General features: G+C 42.7%; 1 protein-coding gene across 6 annotated transcripts in view; it reads right to left on the bottom strand.

Annotated features, from left to right (window-relative positions):
• Window positions 1-21,200, bottom strand: part of ptar1 (protein prenyltransferase alpha subunit repeat containing 1) — a 125,044-nt gene that overhangs the window by 22,074 nt on the left and 81,770 nt on the right. For 4 of the 6 annotated variants that reach the window (XM_061816921.1, XM_061816918.1, XM_061816917.1 and 1 more), the window contains 2 exons: window positions 18,601-18,775; window positions 15,157-15,261 (listed from right to left, as the gene is read on the bottom strand). In XM_061816921.1, coding sequence (XP_061672905.1) covers window positions 15,157-15,261; window positions 18,601-18,665 — 170 coding nt within the window. In that variant the 5' untranslated portion in view covers window positions 18,666-18,775. The remainder of the gene's footprint in view (window positions 1-15,156; window positions 15,262-18,600; window positions 18,776-21,200) is intronic. The other 2 variants (XM_061816916.1, XM_061816915.1) reach the window with 1 other exon arrangement.

The raw sequence follows: 21,200 nt of genomic DNA, 5'->3' as shown, positions 1-21,200 counted from the left end.
GAACTAAAATCATTGCATTTTTTTAACCTGTATATTACATTGTGTATAAATATGTTTCTCTCATAACATTTTCACAGATTTCTTATTTGGTCTTTAAATATGAGCATCTTGAGGCCACCTAGGGTTGAAATACATGTTGCAGTATCCTCTCTGTTGTTAGAAATATGTGTTCCTTTCTCATGAACAGGCACTTCATCACTCTGGCAACTTTTGGAATGTACCAAAGATTCAGCATCTGTTGGTTGGATGTCAACCTCTTGTGTAGAAGATGCACCCTGCAACATCAGTAGTTAATAAAAAGAAAAATAAGGTTCAAAATTAAATTTTAAAAAGTTAAACTCAAATATATATACAGTGAAGAGAATAAGTATTTGAACACCCTGCTTTATTGAAAGTTCTCGCACTTGGAAATCATGGAGGGGTCTGAAATTTTCATCGTTAGTCCATGTCCACTGTGAGAGGGATAATCTAAAAAGAAAAATCCAGAGATCACAATGTATGCTTTTTTTAATGATTTATTTGTGTGATACAGCTCCAAATAAGTGTTTGAACACCTGAGAAAACCAATGTTAATATTTGGTACAGTTGCCTTTGTTTGCAATAAGAGATGTCAAACGTGTCCTGTGGTTGTTCACCAGCTTTGCACACACTGCAGGAGGTATTTTGGCCTACTCCTCCACACAGATCTTCTCTAGATCAGACAGGTTTCTAGGCTATTGCTGAGAAACACGGAGTTTCAGCTCCTTCCAAAGATTTTCTATTGGGTTTAGGTCTGGAGACTGACTAGGCCACGCCAGAACCTTGATATGCTTTTTATGGAGCCACTCCTTGGTTTTCCTGGCTGTGTGCTTCAGGTCATTGTCATGTTGAAAGAACCAGCCACGACCCATCTTCAATGCTCTGACGAAGGAAAAGAGGTTTTTCCCCAAAATCTCACAATATGTGGCCGCAGTCATCCTCTCCTTAATACAGTGCTGTCGTCCTGTCCTATGTGCAAAAAAAAAAAACAACACCCCCAAAGCACGATGCTACCACCCGCATGCTTCACAGTAGGGATGGTGCTCTTGGGATGGATCACATCATTTGTCTTCTGTCAAACATGGTTAATGGAATTATACCCAAAAGTTCCATTTTGGTCTCATCTGACCACAAAATTATTTCCCATGAATCCTCTGTAGCATCCAAATGATCGTTGGCAAACTTAAGATGGGCCTTGACGTGCTGGTTTAAGCAGTGGAATCTTCTGTGCCATGCATGATTTCAAACCATGACGTCTTAGTGTATTACCAACAGTCACCTTGGAAACGGTGGTCTCAGCTCTTTTCAGGTCATTGACCAAGTCCTGTCATGTAGTCCTGGGCTGATTCCTCACCTTTCTAAGGATCATTGACACCCCAGGTGGTGATAACTTGCATAGGGCTCCACTCCGATTGAGATTGACAGTCATGTTTAGCTTCTTTCATCTTCTAATGATTGCTCAAACTGTGGACCTTTTTTCTCCAAGCTGCTTGGCAATTTCTCCGTTGCCCTTTCCAGCCGTGTGGAGTTGTACAATTTTGTCTCTGGTGTCTTAGAACAGCTCTTTGGTCTTGGCCATGTTACAAGTTTGAGTCTTACTGATTGTATGGGGTGGACAGGTGTCTTTATGCATGCTGGAGGATCATTTCAAATTGACTTTTGCCATACTTAGTAATTCTAAAATGCTTACAAATGTTATTTTTTATTTACTCGTCGGACGCAAACAAAATTAAGGGGCTGGGGAGAACTGGTCCAGAGCAGAGGAGAATTGTGGGATGCTGTTCTCTTCTGTTCTCCTTGGATGCAAGCAAACTGGTGACGAGTGCCCTCCTCCTGATTTTAAATGGTTTTAACTAAATGTCACCCTGAATGAACTTGACATTTAATTTGGTCCTTCGAGCCAGATTCCAAGACACCTGCGGCTTCCAGGAACTGAGTCGAAGTCCAGGGAAAGACCGTGGCCACGGCATTGAAGACCCTTTTCCGGGGACTGGGCCTTGCTGTAATCTTAGTACCGAAAATGGAGCTGTATTCGTTGAAGTTGAAGCTGTATGGCCTAGCCTCGCCTAACCTAGTTTGATACCATCAAGCAACGTATGTAATAAAATATTTGCTGAAGGGGTAATCATCAAACGTTAGTACTTACCCGAACGGCAAAAACTACGTTATGTTTACGAGAACCGTGAGTACTTAGTAGGAAGTTGGGCAAGTAGAAACGTCAATTCAAACTTGCTTACAGGCCCAGACCACCTTTGCTTAGTTGGCTAACAAGGAGAGGCGTTTGTGATCAAACCGTGCTGTTGAAGAAACATCGAACGTGAGGAACTTCATAACTTGTACAACGTGGGCCATGAGGACTTATAGGAAATTTAACAAGTCTAACTACATCTTAGTACCCAAATTCGTGCCCTATCGTTCCCGTTGAAGCTGCTCAGCCAAAGTCAGCCTAGTGCGCTAACAACATTACCTACGTAGAGTATACGAGGACCAATCATCGAACGTGGACTCAAGCCTCAACTGCTTGAGTGAGCGCCTGTATGGTTTGAATGCCTTCCATCCACATATCATTTAAATCACCGTATCCTTTATATTTTCACACAGGGACTATGTGATTTGTCTACCTTATGTGCTGACTGTGTTTATTTGATTGCTTTTGTTTGAGTTTAACTTTAACATAGATTAGATAGTACGTGAATTGTGTATCTTATTGTGCTGACTTTGTTTATTTGATTGCTTGTTTTTGACTATCTCCAGCCCGAAGGGGGGCACAATTCCTGTGCGTCCTGTAAGCCGGTCTGAAGCCCGGAAAAATGCACAGGGTTGCGCCAGGAAGGGCATCCGGCGTAAAACTGTGCCAAACATATATGAGCATTCAGGAAACGAATTCCATAACGAACAGGTCGTGGCCCGGGCTAGCTACACCAAGCCCCAGCACTGTTAATCTGGGAGGCGTCTGTAGAAATTCAGATAATGTAGGTCGAAGAGAAAAAAGAGGAGGAAGGCGGCTAAGTACGGCATTCAGCAAAGGAACTTTGAGGGTCAGATCGTGGTGGACTTCGCAAAAAAGATAGAATTGGGAGTGGTGAACACTTATTTCCAGAAGAGAAAGGAACATAGAGTGGCCTACCAGAGTGGAGGTAGAAGCACGCAGGCGGATTACATTTTGCACAGACGATGTAATCTGAAGGTTACTGATTGTAACCTAGTAGTGGGGGAGAGTTTAGCTCGACAGCATCGGATTGTGTCGTGTAGGATGACTCTGGTAGCGAGTAGGAAGATTAAGAAGACAAAGGTAGAGCAGAGAATCAGGTGGTGGTTGTAGAGAAAGGAAGAATGTTGTGTGGCCTTTCGGAAAAAGGTCAGACAGGCTCTCGATGGACAGGAAGAGCTCCTGGAAGACTGGAATACTGCTGCCAAGGTACCTAGAGAGGCAGGGAGGAGAGTGCCTTCTGTTAGGAAAGGGGAGAAGAAGACTTGGTGGTGGAACCCCAAAATACAGGAAGTCATCGAAGGAAAGAGATTAGTGAAGAAGAAGTGGGACATAGAGAGGACTGAAGAAAGGCAGAAGGAAAACGAGAGCTGCCAGTAGTGTACTAAGTAGATGGAAAGAGTACTTTGAGAGGTTAAAGAATGAAGAAAATGTGAGAGAAGGTAAAGTAGAAGAGGCAAGCGTGAATGAGCAGGAAGTGGCAATGATTAGTAAGGGGGAAGTTAGAAAGGCACCGAACAGAATGAAAAATGGAAAGACAGTTGGTCCTAACGACATAGCAGTGGAGGTATGCAAACAATTTGGAGAGGTGCCTGTGGAGTTTTTGACCAACTTATTTAATAGAATACTAGCGCCAGAAAAATGGAGGAAAAGTGTGCTAGTCCTCATTTTTAAGAACAAAGGCGATGTTCAGAGCTATGGAAACTATAGAGGAATAAAGATTATGAGATGAACTGTGGTACTCCATGCACAAGTCTGGTGTGGCAGAGAAATATGTTAGAATAGTACAGGATATGTATGTGGGCAGCAGAACAGCGGTGAGATGTGCCGTAGGTGTGACAGAAGAATTTAAGGTGGAGGTGAGACTGCATCAGGGATGCGCGCTGAGCCCCTTCCTGTTTGCGGTAGTAATGGATAGGCTGACAGATGGCTGACTAGAATCCCCTGACTATGATGTTTGCAGATGACTATAGTCTGCAGTGAAAACATGGAGCAGACGGAGAAAAAATTAGAAAGATGGAGGCACACACAGGAAAGGAGAGGAATGAAGATTAGCCGAAGTAAAACAGAATATATGTGCATTAATGTGAGGGGCGGAAGAGGAAGAGTGAAGCTCCAGGGAGAAGAGATAGCGAGGGTGGACGACTTCAAATACTTGGGGTCTAACCCTGAGAGTGGGTGTTAGAGGAAGATGCACGAGATAGGTTATGATGGAAAAAGATGACACAATGTGGTGACCCCTAACGGGACAAGCTGAAAGGAAAAGAAGAAGAAAGGGAAATTTATGGGGCTTTATGCTAACATTTCAACAATCAGGGAAATCGAGGAAGAGTAGACGTGATTTTAATAAGAGAGATTATTTGCTGGTGTATTGGAGAAAAGGGACATATTTCTCATGATTGTCTCAAAAAAAACAAATTGGCAACAACTGCATGACTAGGCCAGCCTGCCTCCCACCAGGAAACAGTGTTACAGCAATTTAACACTCAAACTAAAGATGACATAAAAAAGATACTTGTAGGGCATTTTAACATTAGATCATGTTAAATCCGAAATTACATTGATGATTAACGGAAAGCAAATGACCTTTTTGTGTGACACCTGGGCGTGAAAGACGAAGAAGCTATTCCAAGTTGCATAACAACAAAAAGGTCGATCGCTTTGGAATCAAACCTGGTGTGGGTAAAAGACCCACAGGGAGAAACTTCTAAGATGTCGATCCTGATCGTCCCAGAATATGCAACTCTGGTCCTCTTTCAAGACATGAAACCATCCTGTTGCTCATAGACATACTTCTGTCCTGAGACGAGCCTCCAATACTCTTTCCTTTTACATCATTGTGTGGCTCATCAACTTTATTCCTCTGTAGTTCCCACAGGTCTGCAAAGTGTTAAAAATTGGAAGAAACACACAATTCCCCTATTTTTCAGGCATCTTCTCACCCACTAACAGTCTGTTGAATAAACTGGTCAAAAACTCAGCCACCTCACCAAATTGTTTCAACACCTCCACAGCTATGTAATCAGGACCTACTGTTTTTCAATTTTTCATCCTCTTTAGTGACTTTCAAACTTACTTCCCCCTTACTAATCAATGCCACTTCATGGTCCACCCCACTTGCCTTTTGAGAAATGAAGAGGTTCCTTCTCTCTCATTTTCTTCATTCATTAACTATGTATTCTTTACATCTAGTTACCACACGACTGACACTAGTCAACACATTTCTATAGCTATCCTAAATCACCCTAATCTGCTGAACATCCTTCCCATCTCGATCCCTCTGTCTGGCAAACCTGGAGGAATCCATTTCTCCTTCTTTTGTGACAAACCTAGTGTACATGTTATATGCCTCGTATTTAGCTTTTATCACCTCTAACTTGGCCCTACGTCGCATGATCTGACTTGCATCTCAATGTATTACTTTCGCCTCTCGTCAGTCCGCTCAGTGTCCCACTTCTTCTTCATCAACCTCTTTCCTGGTATGGGTTCCTGTATTTTATGGTTCCACCACCAAGTCTCAGTCACTCCTTTCTTACCAGAAGACACACCAAGTACTCGCCTGCATTTTTCTCTGATCACCTTGCCTGTAGTAGTCCAGTCTTCAAGGAGTACCTCCGGTCCATCGAAAGCCTGTCTCACATCTTTCTGAAAGGCCACACAACATTCTTCCTTTTTCAGCTTCTACCACATGGTTCTCGGCTCTATCTTTGTCTTCTTAATCTTCCTTCCCAGCAACAGAGAAATTCTATACATCATCGTATGCAGTTGATCTTCACTCTCCCATATTGCTACTTTACAGTCAGTAACCTCCTTAAAGGAGGACTTTGTCGAAAATAATGGGAATGGGAGCACACAAAAGCCAAAATTATCCACAGATTTCACCTCGAAAAGTATTATCAAAAATCCTCTCACGCGCAGACATTTCAATGACACCGGCTGGAAAACTGATAACTAATCAGTGTTTGCCACCCCTGATGTGCTCCCTGTTCTGACCCCCCCATTGCTTGTGGTTACGTTTCACTGAACAGAGAACGTCCCCTATTTGAAATAAATTACAAACAAAACAGAAATAACATTATGTTCAAGTCGATGCGTTTGAGCCAGAATACACACAGGCGGAACTTGACGTATTGGAGAGCGGGTGCGACGCTGATGAAGGAGCACAAACAATCACATAACATGGACCTCTGAGATCTTCCGGAAAGCCAGTGTTGTAGCTGTAGTTTGAAAAGGTCAAACAAAAAAATGGAGCGTATCAGAATGAACTTGGATCACGATTAACTACTTCTTCTTCTTCCTTTCCTTTCGGCTTGTCACATTAGGGGTCGCCACAGAGTGTCATCGAAGCCTGCTGTCTCTAACCTTGTCTCCAACACATCCAACTTTGGCTGTCCCTCTAGTAAGCTCATTTCTAATCCTATCCAAACTGTTCACTCCAAGCGAGAACCTCAGCATCTTAATTTCTGGAACCAACAGTTCTGCTTCCTGTTGTTTCTTCAGTGCCACTGTTTTTAATCCGAACATAATGGCCAGCCTCACCAGTGTTTTATAAACTTTGCCCTTCATCGTAGCGGAGACTCTTCTGTCACATGGAACACCAGACACCTTCCGCCAACTGTTCCGCTTGGATCTGTTTCTTCACTTCCTGACCACACTCACCGTTGCTCCGTATTGTTGACCCCAAGTATGTGAAGTCGTCCACCCTCGCAATCTCTTCTCCCTGGAGCTTCACTCTTCCTCCTCCGCCTTCTCATTCACGCACATATATTCTGTTTTATTACAGCTAAACTTCATTCCTTTCCTTTCCAGTGCCCTTCAAACCCTGCTACTAAACTTCTCGCCTTACTCCCTTTCCACTTGCTCTCTTGGATGCACAATATATCAACCCTTCTCCTAATCATCATGGAAACCAACTCGAGCTTTTCCTGTCATAGTCCCAACATTCAACGTCCCTAGCGTTTGACGTTTTTCTCAGTAAATATTAGAAAACAGACGCTTTTGTTGGTAGAGGTCTCAGCTTGGCAAACTTGGGGCTAGGGATCGCAACCGTTTACAAATAACTTGCTATAACCGGTTTTCGTTTTTTTTAACACCGAAACCGTAATCGGACTTTCGAAATCGGTTAAAATTTCCAATCATTTCTTCCGGTTCCGGTACTCCACATTGCGCTATTTTTTCAATATCATTTCCACTTTTTTCAAGTTTCGCTGTTACAGTAAAATTGGACTCAAAAGAACATTCACTTAAATCAAAGAAACCTCAAACCTGGCATCGAGGAAACGCTCCAAAGTATGGGAGTACTTTACAAGAAGTTGTAGCGCCGGAGAAAAAGGAGTCGGAGTGTCGGACACAGGAACAAAACTTGTTTTATTGGCAGACATCAAAACACTACTCACACAACTCTGTGAACTCGTCACTCCGGAAGAGCAACAACAAAAACAGTCCGTTCCGCACCCCAACTCGTGGTCCCGCGGGTGAATTATGTAAACACCACAATGGTACCGGTTTTAAAACCGGTTAATCGTTTTTTTGCTACAGGTGTTTTGTTAAAACCGGTTATGAAAGTAAGCGGTTTTTTGCGATCCCTACTTGGGGTGAGCAGCTTTGACGCGAACGATACGGCACCAATTTGGGGACTAAGGTGGCACAGAAATTGTCGCCAGGAGCGTCCCACGTCGAGTATTCACAACATTCAGTCCCAAATCAGCAGGATTTATTGAATTTCGATCGGGCTGGTTAGAGGTTAGGCTTCTGTTTAAACTGCTACCAGCTTGAAGCACAATCTGAACATTCACGCACTTATATTGTTTTACTTCGGCTAATCTTCATCGTTCTCCTTTCCAGTCCATACCTCCATCTTTCCAATTGTGCCGACACCTGCTCCCTGCTTTCGCTGCATTTCATGATATCATCTGTGAACATCATGGTCCAAGGTGACGCCAGTCTAACCTCATCTGTCAGCTTATCCATTACCACAGCAAACAGGAAGGGGTTCAGAGCTGATCCCTGATGCAGTTCCACCTTCACCTTAAATTCTACTGTCACATCTACGGCACACCTCACCATTTTTCTGCTGCCATCATACATGTCCTGTACTATTCTAACATGTTTCTCAGCCACACCAGATTTATGCATGCAGTACCACAGTTCCTTTCCTGGTACTCTGTCATAGGCTTTCTTTAGATCCACAAAGACACAATCTCGCTCCTTCTGACCTTCTCTGTACTTTTCCACTAGCATCCTCAGGGTAAATAATGCAACTGTGGTACTCTTTTCTAGGCATGAAATGATACTGTTGCTCACAGATACTTTTGTCCTGAGTCTAGCCTCCAATACACTTTCCCACAACTTTATTGTGTGGCTCATTAACTTTATTCCCCTATAGTTCCCACAGTGCTGAACATCACCTTTGTTCTTAAAAATGGGACCAAGCATCTCAATGTATTCCTTCCGCCTTTCCTCAGTCCTCTCAATGTCCCACTTCTTCTTCGCTCTTTCCTTGTGTGACTTCCTGTATTTTGGGCTTCCACCACCAAGTGTCTTTCTCCCCTTTCCTACCAGAAGACACACCAAGTACTCTCCTGCCTGTCTCTCTGATCACCTTGGCTGTAGTAGTCCAGTCTTTCCGTAGCTCCTCCTGTCCATCGTGAGCCTGTGTCACCTCTTTCCTAAAGAATGCATAACATTCTTACTTTCTCACCTTATACCACATGGTTCCCTGCTCTACCTCTCTTCTCAATCTACCTACCCACCACCAGAGTCATCCTCCACACCAACATCCTAAGCTGTCGAGTTACACTCTCCTCTACCACTACCTTACAGTCAGTAACCTCTTTCAGATTACATCATCAGCACAAAATATAATCCACCTGCGTGCTTCTCCCACCGCTTTTATACAGTGAAGAAAATAAGTATGTGAACACCCTGCTATATTGGAAGTTCTCCCACTTGGAAAATCAAGGAGGGGTCTGAAATTTTCATCGTAGGTGCATGTCGACTGTGAGAGAGATAATCTAAAAAGAAAAAATCCAGAAATCACAATGCATGACTTTTTTAAGGATTTATTTGTGTGATACAGCTTCAAAAAAGTGTTTGAACACTTGTCTATCAGATGGAATTCCGACCCTCAAAGACCTGTTAGTCTGCCTTTTAAAGTCCACCTCCACTCCATGTATTATCTTGAATCAGATGCACCTGTGTGAGGTCGTTACCTGCATAAAGACACCTACCCACCCCATACAATCCGTAAGACTCAAACTTGTAACTTGGCCAAGACCAAAGAGCTGTCCAAAGACACCAGAGACAAAATTGTACAACTCCACACGGCTGGAAAGGGCTCTGGAGAAATTGCCAAGCAGCTTGGTGAAAAAAGGTCCACTGTTGGAGCAATCATTAGAAAATGGAAGAAGCTAAACAAGACGGTCAATCTCAATCGGAGTGGAACAAAATGCAAGAAATCACCTCGTGGGGGTGTCAATGATCCTTAAAAAAGTGTGTGATCAGCCCAGTACTACACAACAGGACTCAGACAATGACCTAAAAAAAGCTGGGACCACCGTTTCCAAGGAAACTGTCGGTCATAAACGAAGACGTAATGCTTTGAAATCATGCATGGCAAGGAAGGTTCCTCTGCAAAAAACAGCACATCAAGGCCCGTCTTAAGTTTGCCAATGACCCTTTGGATGATACGGAGGAGTCATGGGAGAAGTTTTTGTGGTCAGATGAGACCAAAATGGAACTTTTTGGTCCTAATTCCACTAACCGTGATTGGAGGAAGAACAATAATTAGTTCCATCCCAAGAACACCAGTCCGACTGTAAAGCATGCGGGTGGTAGAATCATGCTTTGGGGGTGTTTTTCTGCACATGGGACAGGATGACTGCACTGTATTCAGGAGGGGATGACCGCGGCTGTGTATTGGGAGATTTTGGGCAACAACGTCTTTCCCTCAGTTAGCATTGAAGATGGCTGGTTCTTTCAACATGACAATGACCCAAAGCACACAGCCAGGAAAACCAAGCAGTGGCTCAGGAAGAAGCATATCTAGGTTCTGGCGTGGCCTAACCAATCTCCAGGCTTAAACCCAATAGAAAATCTTTGGAGGGAGCAGAAACTCCATGTTTCTCAGCAACAGCCCAAAAATGTGCCTGATCTAGAGAAGATCTGTGTGGCGGAGTGGTCCATAATCGCTCCTGCAGTGTGTGCAAACCTGGTGAACAAGTACAGGACACGTTTGACATTTGTATTTGCAAACAAAGGCAACTATACCAAATATTAACATTAGTTTTCTCAAGTGTTCAAACAGTTATTTGTAGCTGTATCACACAAATAAATCGTTTTAAAAAAAAAAAAAATCAGACATTGTGATTTCTGGATTTTTCTTTTTAGATTATCTCTCTCACAGTGGACATGCACCTACGATGAAAATTTTAGACCCCTCCATGATTTCTAAGTGGGAGAACTTCCAATATTACAGGGTGCTCAAATACTTATTTTCTTCACTGTAGGTCACTCCATGTTCCTGCCTCTTCTGGAAAAGTGTTTTCACTCTAGCCATTTCCATCTGTTTCGCTAATTCCACGAAGAGCTGTCCCACAAATCCTGGATGCCGTACTTACCCATCACTTCTTCCTCGCCCCTGTTTCCTTCACCAACATGTCCATTACAATCTGACTTTCCACCGACGCCCTGCAGGTCAGCAGTGCCAGGGGCAGGCCTTGTTAACCCGGACCACAACAGTTCCGGTATGGGATTCTTCCATTTTCTGTGCCGCTTATCCTCACGAGGGTCGTGGGAGTGCTTGAGCCTATCCCAGCTGTCATCGGGCAGGAGGCAAAGTACACCCTCTACTGGTTGCCAGCCAATTGCATGTCACATGCAGAGAGACAACAGTCGCCCTCACAATCACGCCTAAGGGCAATTTAGAGTCTGTGATGAATGCCCCGTTTTTGGGATGTGGGAGGAAACCGGAATGCCCAGAGAAAACGCACGCAGGCATAAGTAGCACATGCAAACTCCACACAGGCGGGGCCAGGATTGAACCGTAATCCTCAGAACTGAGCCCAACACCTGTCCTTTATTCAGTGGACCGTCGATTCACACCATAATGGCGGGCCACAAAAGCGTAATTTCTGCCGTCTTTCAGTATATCCAGTAGTTTTACTTTTTCGCCGATCGTCATGGGTACTTTGGCGGAAGCTTTTTCCATCAGCACAGCGCTTTGGCAGAATTGTGAACAAGAGGTTATCGCGCACTCATTCAACAGCATAGAAAATGGCAGAAAGGAAGGACAAGAGAGAGGGTGGAGCAGAACATTCTGAGTGAGATTTCGATGATGCACCGCCAATCAGCTCATGAGATAAATCCACATCTCGCGCCAGGGACCTATCACCCGCCTTGTATCAATGCGTATTTCCGTAATACTGTACTGATCTGATAGTTGTTACTTTTTTTTTTTTTTTTTGAAGGGGGGGTAGAGAAAAACCTACGACGCGAGACAAGGCTACAAAAAGTGAAGCGCGAAGTAGCGGGGGAACCTAGTAATGGTGCCATATCCATACCATTACAGATGCTGGCTTTTCAACTTTGGATCCATAATAGTCTGGATGGCTCTTTTTCTTTTTGGACAGGAGGACACGACGTGCACAATTTCTATAAACAATTTGAAATGTGGACTTGTCGAATCCCAGAACACTTTTCCACTTTGCATCAGTCCACCTTTGATGAGCTCGGGCGCATCAGAGCTGGCGTTGTTTCTGGGTGTTGTTCAGAAATGGCTTTTGCTTAGCATTGTAGAGTTTTAAGTTGCAGTTGGGGATGTAGCACCAAACTGTATTTACTGACATTGGTTTTCTAAAGTATTCCTAGCCCCATATGGTGATATCCTTTTCACATTGATGTCCGTTTTTGATGCAGTGGCACCCGAGGGATCGAACGTCACAAAGACTCAACGTTGGTTTTCGGCCTTGCCGCTTACATGCAGTGATTTCTCCAGTCTCTGAACCATGATATTAATGACAATTTATAATGAAATCCCTAAATTCATTCCAATTGTACTGTAACTGTTTGCATATTTTCTCACACATTTGTTCACAAAGAAGTGAACCTTGCTTTGTCTTTGCTTGCATATTTAATACAGAGAAGTCAGTGGGATTGTGTTTGTACATGACTTCATTTATTGTACGGTATGTACTTATGAACTGTAAACTGAGATTCTTGAAGTATTCTCTAGTCATTTAAACTTTACACCGAGTTGATCGGCATCGACTGATATTTAATGCTGATCGGCTTACATGACAATTCACTGATCAGATCAATGGCGTGAACGATTGGCTATCCAAGAGACATTTACTCATCTTATTTGTGTATCTATCCAAAAGCTTTTTCTTTTGTAGCCTTGCCACGTCTTATGGCATATTCCCGTAACTTTCTGATGGATAAAGTTTTTCAATCTTGTCTGTGGGGGAAAAAAAACACGTCATTGGACTTTGAGTATCCCAGACAACAGTTTAGTTTGCTTATTCTGTGCACAACGATAGTACATCGTGAGGCCTCATCTAAATGCTTCAACAACAAATTTGACCAGGCACCTGAATAATGTACACGAGGAGCATGCAAAAAGTAGAGAAATTCTGGACAACACCATGAATATTAATTTCTTGCAATTAAAATTACTGTAACAAGAACTGTTAATCATATTCCCCTAATTTTGTCACTGTCCCAGCTATCCACAGGTGTTCTCCAGAGTTTGCATCCATTCGGCAGCATGCTCCTCAAGTACATTCTTCAGGTGCTCTATCAAATTTATTTTGTTGAATCATTCAGATGACGTAACCCACGATGTACTTCAGTTTTGAACAGACAGCAAAAAACTTACGTGGTTTGTCTGAGTCACCACGTTTGTTCAGCGACAAGAATGAAAAAAACTTTATTGACCATCAAATAATTACAATACTAAGTCACAAGACGTGACAACACTGAAAATGAGCTAGCTTTTAGATTCATACCGCACGGTGACAGTGGTGAAATGTCTTTTGTGGAGCTGATCAATGACTGGATCGCTGAATGACCTGGAAGATGATCAGCATAAAATGCTAATTATCGATCAAGCCGGTCAGAAGTCTACTTTTATTCAGTAGAGAAATGATGAGATTGGTGTTTGACAATCCTTGCTGAGCCAATGCACCTATTTTACATGACAAAAACCCCACAGTAAAGCACCAAACAAAAATCTCATCAGGAAGACAGAAATTATCCTGTTTCATTTGTATTACCTAGGATTATCTACTAGGGCCTCGACATATCATTGTCCAGCAAATTAGAATGCCGGTCTTATTTGTCTTTGTTTTTTGTTTTTTTCATGACGGCTCCAATGCAAACTAAAAGAAGCAGACATTCCAACACTTTCTTCCCTCTCGTCGAAATTGCTAGAGGATAAGTGAGTCTCAGTCAAGTGTTTTTATATCTCAAAAGTATTTATTTTTTTGGATAAATAGCTGTCTATTTTCGACATAGTGCATCCCCAACTACTGGAGACGAATTCCTTGTCCATTCTTGACACATTTGACAAAAAGATTCTGATTCTAAGAAGGAATCACTGGAAACAGGTTGTAGAGCCTCGCTTCTTGTACTGTCCACAAACGTGCCCATCCAAATGAAATTTTCCAAATGAAATAAGTGTTCCTATGAACGTTTTACTTTACCTTCATGGACACAGTGATAGCGAGAAACTGTGAATGCTCCAAATGTGTCCCCTTGGTTGTATTTAACTTAAGTCTGTATTACAACATTTACAGTGCATTGAGAAAGTATTCGGGGTATGTCTCTATTGTTTTGCACATTGAGACTGAAATTCTTGCCCATTCTTCCTTGCAAAAGAGCTCGAGTTGTGAGGTTGGATGGAGAGCGTTTCTGAACAGCAGTCTTCAGCTCTGCCCACAGATTCTCGATTGGATTCAGGTGTGGACTTTGACTTAGTCATTCTAACACCAGACTACGATTATTTGTGAACCACTCGATTGTAGATATGGCTTTATGTGTTGGATCATTGTCCTGTTGGAAGATAAATCTCCGTCCCAGTCTCATGTCTTTTGCAGATTCCAACAGGTTTTCTTCCAGAATGGTTGTGTACTTGGCTCCATTCCTCTTCCCATCAATTTGAATCATCTTCCCTGTACCTGCTGAAGAAAAGCAGGCCCAAACCAAGAGGCTGCCACCACCAAGTTTGACAGTGGGGATGGTGTGTTAAAAGTTGTAGATCTCTGCAGTTCATCCAGAGTGCTCATGGGCCTCTTGGTTGCATCTCTGATCAGTCTTCTCCTTGTTCGAGGTGAAGGTTGAGAGGGACGACCGGGTCTTGGTAGATTTGCAGTGGTCTGATACTCCTTCCATTTCAATCTGATTGCTTGCACAGTGCTTCATGAGATGTTTAAAGCTTGGGAAATCTTTTTGTATCCAAATCCGGCTTGAAAACCTCTCCAGAACAGTATCTCGGACATGCCTGGTATGATCCTTGGTCTTCATGATAATCTCTGCACTTTTAACAGAAACCTGAGACTAATCACAATACGGAGACTTGATTACACACAGGTGGATTCTATTTATCATCATCAGTCAACATTGGATCATTCCGAGATCCTCACTGAAGTTCTGGGGTGAGTTTGCTGCACTGAAAGTAAAGGGGCCGAATAATATTACACGTACCATTTTTCAGGTTTTTATTTGTTAAAAAAGTATAAAATATCCAATAAATTTCATTCCACTTCATGATTGTGTCCCACTTGTTGTTGAGTCATGATAAAAAAATGAAAATTTTATATCCTTATGTTTGAAGCCTGAAATGTGGCGAAAGGTTGAAAATTTCAAGGGGGCCAAATACTTTCACAAGGCACTGTACTTTTGGGATTGACGTGACAGTTAATAAGTCTTACCGATGTATCCACGTCTCCGGACTCTTGGGGAATTTAGTGAGTGCCAACTTGCCCAGATAGAGGTCTTTTTCTGGATCAAGAACTCCACACTGAATCAACTCCTTCCTGCAAGTCACATAGGAAGGAAAAAACATTTCTCTTAACAACATGCAACACACAGATCTTTTCAATTGCAGCACTGGTGCGATCAACTTTGTCAGTCGGTTGCACGAGCATATATATATATATATATATATATAGTTTGTTTTCAAAACGAGACAGGCATTTTTTTCAGATTTAATCGGAAAAAAATGCCTTTGTCTCGTTTTGAAAACAAACTCTTCATATATATATATATATAGATAGATATAGAAGAAGATGGGAAGAGAAATGGAGTAGAGGTTATTTTAAAGGAAGAGCTGGCTAAGAATGTCATGGAAGTAAAACGTGTATCAGATCGAGTGATGAGGCTTAAATTTGAAATTGAGGGTATTTTGTAAAATGTGATTAGCGGCTATGCCCCACAGGTAGGGTGTTGCGGAGAGTTGAAATATAAATTCTGGAAGGAGCTAGATGAAATAGTTCTGAGGATCCCAGACGGAGAAAGAGTTGTGATTGGTGCAGACTGTAATGGACATGTTGGTAAAGGAAACAGGGGCGATAAAGAAGTGATGGGTAAGTGCGGCATCAAGGAAAGGAACTTTGAGGGACAGATGGTGGTCGACTTTGCAAAAAGGATGGAGTTGGCTGTAGTGAACACTTGTTTCCAGAAGAGGGAGGAACATATAGTGACCTACAAGAGCGGAGGTAGAAGCACGCAGGTGGATTATATTTTGTGCAGACCATGTAATTTGAAAGAGGTTACTGACTGAGGTAGTGGTCGGGGAGAGTGTACCTGGACAGCATAGGATGGTGGTGTGTAGGATGACTCTGGTGGTGTGTTAAAAAAAAGATTAAGAAGACAAAAGTTAGAGCAGAGAACCATGTGGTGGAAGCTGATAAGGGAATAATGTTGTGTGGCTCTCGATGGACAGGAGGAGCTCCCAGAAGACTGGACGACTACAGCCAAGATGATCAGAGAGACAGGTAGAAAAGTACTCGGTGGGTCTTCTGGTAGTAAAGGGAAGAAGGAGACTTGGTGGTGGAACCCCAAATTACAGGAAGTCATTCAAGGAAAGAGGTTAGCAAAGAAGAACTTGGACACAGAAGACTGAGGAGAGGCAAAAGGAATACATTGAGATGCGACATGGGGCAAGGTAGAGGTGGCAAAGGCGAAACAAGAGGCATATGACGACATGTGCACCAGGCTGAACATGACAGGAGAAAAAGATCTCTACAGGTTGGCCAGACAGAGGGATAGAGATGGAAAGGATGTGCAGCACGTAATGGTGATTAGGGATAGATACGCAAAGCTGTTGACTGATGACAGTAGTGTGTGAAATAGATGAAAGAATACTTTGAGAAGTTCATGAATGAAGAAAATGAGGGCGAAGGAAGAGTAGAAGAGGCAAGTGTGAAGGACCAGGAAGTGCCAATGATGAGGAAGGGGGAAATTAGAAACGCATTAAAGAGGACGGAAAATGGAAAGGCAGTTGGTCCCTATGAAATACCTATGGAGGTACGGAAGCAATTTGGAGAGGTGGTTGTGGAGTTTTTGACCAACTTATTAAACAGAATACCAACGGGCGAGAAGATGCCTGAAGAATGGAGAAAAAGTGCACTCGTTCTTATTTTTAAGAACAAAGGCGAATTGTAAAGCTGTGGGAACTATATAGGAATACAGTTGATGAGCCAAACAATTAAGTTATGGGAAAGAGTAGTGGAGGCTAGACACAGGACAGAAGTATCTGTGAGCAACAGTATGGTTTCATGCAAAGAAAGAGTACTACAGATGCATTATTTGCCTTGAGGATTCTAGTGGAAAAGTACAGAGAACGTCAGAAGGTGCTACATTGTGTCCTTGTGGATCTAGAAAAAGGCTATGACGAGCACCAAGAGAGGAACTGTGATACTGCATGCAAAGGTCTGGTGTGGCGAAAAACTATGTTAGAATAGTACAGGACATGCATGACGGCAGCAGAACAGCGGTGAGATGTTCTGTAGGTGTGTCAGAAGAATTTAAGTTGGAGGTGGGACTCGGTCAGGTATCAGCTCTGAGCCCCTTCTTGTTTGCTGTGGTCATGGATAGGCTGACAGATGATGTTAGACTGGAACCCATGATGTTCGCAGATGACATTGTGATCTGCAATGAAAGCAGGGAGCATGTGGAGAAAATATTAAAAAGATGGAGACATGCACTGGAAAGGAGAGGAATGAAGATTAGCCTAAGTAAAACAGAATATGTGTGTGTGAATCAGAGGTGTGAAGGGGGAAGAGTGAGGCTCCAGGGAGAAGAGATAGCGAGGGTGGACGATACTATACTACGAATAATACTTGGGGTCAAGAAACCAGAGCAATGGTGAGTGTGACAAGGAAGTGAAGAAATGGGTCCAAGCATGTTGGAAGAGTTGGGGGAAGGTTTCTGGTGTGTTATGTGAGAGAAGAGTCTCTGCATAGATGAAGGGCAAAGTTTATAAAACAGTGGTGAGGCCATGATGTACGGATAAGAGACGGTGGCACTGAAGAGACAACAGGAAGGAGAGATGGCGGTGGAAGAAATGAAGAAGTTGGTTCTCGCAAGGAGTGAGCAGGTTGGATAGGATTCGAAATGAACTCATTAGCGGGACAGCCAAAGTTGGATGTTATGAAGGTTCGAGAGATGAGACTTTGATGGTTTGGATATGTCCAGAGATGAGAGAGTGAGTAGTACATTGGTAGGTAGAAGGGTGTTGAGGATCAAGCTGCCAGGCAAGTTCAAGAGAAAGAACAAATAGAATGTTGATGGATGTTGTAAGGGAAGACATGATGGCAGTTGGTGTTGGAGAGGAATATGCAGAGGATAGACTTAAATGGAAAAATATGACACTGTAGCGACCCCAAACAGGACAAGCTGAAAGTAAAAGTAGAAAAAGTAGAAAGTAAAAGAAGAAGAAGATTATTCATCCTGCTAATAGTCGCATTTGTCCAATCAATGCTTGTTCAAAGTTCCATTCTGGAAAAATTTCATACAAGTGTATTTTCTTAATTTCAGGTCTGTACTGCTTATAGACAGCTTGTGAGATGGTGTTGCGGAATTGCAGGTAGAAAAAAAAAAAAAACATGCCACTTCCATCCTGCTGTGTGTCTAAGATTTGTGGCAAATGGTCAAGAGTACACAGGATTTAAATGGTCTACATCCTGAATTCTTTTGTTTTGTCTTTTTGCAAATGTTGATGTATTTGTTTGTTTATGAAGTAAACATACACCACAGAAACACAATCACATTTTTATTGAACTGTTTGCTTACATTGTGTATAAATATGTTTCTCTCATAACATTTTCATTGAATGCTTATTTGGTCTGTAAATATGAGCATCTTAAGGCCACCTGAGGTTGAAATACATGTTGAGGTATTCTCTCTGCTGTCGGAAAGATAAGTGTTCCTTTCTCATGAACAGGTACTTTATCAGTCTGGCAACTTTTGGAATGTACCAAAGATTGGAGATTCAGCATCTGCTGGTTTGAAGTTAATCTCTTGTGCAGAAGATGCGTCCTGCAATATCTGTAATTAATGTGGAAAAACAAGGTTCAAAGTTTATAAAATTAGAAAAAATGTATGGATAAAGCACATTTATTTCATTCTATTTCATGGTGCACAAAATATTTTTGTTAAGTTGAAAAAAGGTCTCCTATTCTGTGAATGACTACCATGTAATACTGCTTGTTTTAATGCTACATAATATTAAAATAAAAACCCTGCACAAAATACAAAATTAAAAAGGTTTGAATCCATCTTTGCATTTTCTTAGCCGCTTATTCTCACAAGGGCGGAAGTGCTGGAGCCTATCCCAACTGTCAACAAGCAAGAGGCAAGGTACACATTAAACTGGTTGCCAGCCAATCGCCAGACACATTAAGACAAACAGCCGCACTCACAATCACATCTAGGGAAAACTTAAGAGTAATTAATGTTGCATGTTTTTGGGATGTGGGAGGAAACCCGAGTAGCTGGAGAAAACCCATGCAAGCACAGGGAGAAGATGCAAACTCTACACAGGGAGGACTGGGAACATGGGTCCTCAGCACTGTGAGGCCAATGTTTTCCAGATGCCCCGCCATGCTGCCATTTGTACACAATATTATCCTGTTTTTCTATTTGAGAATGTTCAAATGATTTGCGGGAGTAAAATATTTTTCGCAAAGTACGACATATGCTGCTTTCATTCAACCATGTCAACAGTGTCAAAGTTTGAAGGAAATAAATGATGAAAATACCGCAACTTGTTTTTTAACAAAAGCTCTTCGCAGTTTTGTTTCTTTCTGTGGGGAGGCTGAGCTTATCGAACTGTGTCCAGGTTCAGCAGCTGATCCAAGTTCGTGTTTGGTCCCTTTAGGAACACCGATCTGCTCAGGTGTCGGAACTGACTGTATGGTAGGCACCTATCCAGGTTTTAACAGTTGTTTTACATTTAAAACCCATCTCAGACATGAGTCCGCCAGTAAAAGAGTCAGGGGTGAAATGTTCACTCCATATGATACACTGCTGACTGGGTTTGGAAAAATGAGCCCTCTTCATTTGCACAAACCTGACGCACTATCTTCTGAGGCTTGAGGTCTTTGGGAAAATAATGTTAACTGTGACCAGAATAATTGGAACTGCTCCAAAACTGAAGCACATGTCTTCACCATTTTTACAGATAGGTTTTAGCTTACATTCACTGAGGAATTCTTGAAACACGTTTTTTTTACTTCGGCGTCAACAGGCAATGCTACGACTGTAAGCTAGTCCCACAACAGCAGGCTCCTAGCTGTGATGTCAGAGGTAAACCGCAGGAAAGGAGGTGTTTTTCCAGGTACGGGAAACTAGGTCAAAGTTTGCAGACTTAAGAATTAATAAGTACTTATATTTTTCAGGAAAAACATCAAACAAGAAATGCATTTTATGGTACAGTTGAACATATATTTTCACTGAGATAATGTGTGTTTGAAAATTGACATACATACACTTGAAATGGTGGTTTTTTTTTCATTTTTATTTTTAAATGAGGAACTAAAACAACAGGACGACTTTTGTCAACAGTATGACAACAATGATAGTGATAGCTTTGCATCTCTGGCTGCCGATATTAAAAGAATGTATCTATTCTTATAATACAAAATAAAAAATACGACAAGGATCTCTTTGATGTGCATCCTGCGTCTGAGATGCAAAAAAATTAGCAGGGGCAGACAAAGCCCATCCTTGAGCAGTCACCTTATTGTGGTGGAAGGATTTGTGTGTCCCATTCATCCGAGGAACTAAGTTGTCTTTGGCGTCACACCCTGGTAGGGTCACCCATGGCAAAAAGGTTCTAGGTGAGGGATCAGACAAACTATGGCCCCATACATCCCGATGACTGAGAATAGTGGATTCAGGTTTCCCTCGCTCGGACACAGGTCACCGGGGCCCCCCCTCTGGAAGGAGGCTAAGAGGTGGGGCCTGAAGGCGATGATCGACTTTGTGATCATTTCATTCGAGTTGCGACCGCATGTCTTGGACACTCAGGTGAAGAGAGGGGCGGAGCTGTCAACTGATCACCACCACGTGGTGAGTTGGCTCTGATGGTGGGGGAAGATGCCAGTCCGACATGGCAGGCCCCAATGTATTGTGAGGGTCTCCTGGGAATGGCTGGGAGATTCCCCTGTCAGAAGGGATTTCAACTCCCACGTCCGGAAGAACTTTGCTCACGTCCTGGGGGAGGCAGGGGACATTGAGTCCAAGTGCACGATGTTCCGCGCCTCCATTGCTGAAGCAGGCAACCGGAGCTGCGGCCATAAGGTGGTCAGTGCTTGTTGTGGTGGCAACCCCAGAACACATTGGTGAACACCAACAGTGAGCGATGCTGTCAAGCTTAAGGAGTCCTATCTTCCACTTTTGGCCTGTGGGACTCACGAAGTAGCTGACAGGTACTAGATGGCTAAGCGGAATGTAGCTTCGGTGGTCACTG

Source organism: Syngnathoides biaculeatus, chromosome 4, assembly GCF_019802595.1.
Source record: "Syngnathoides biaculeatus isolate LvHL_M chromosome 4, ASM1980259v1, whole genome shotgun sequence".
Classification (NCBI taxonomy): Eukaryota; Metazoa; Chordata; class Actinopteri; order Syngnathiformes; family Syngnathidae; genus Syngnathoides; species Syngnathoides biaculeatus.
Note: the sequence above shows the minus strand (reverse complement) of the source record. Positions and strands in the feature narration are given on the sequence as shown.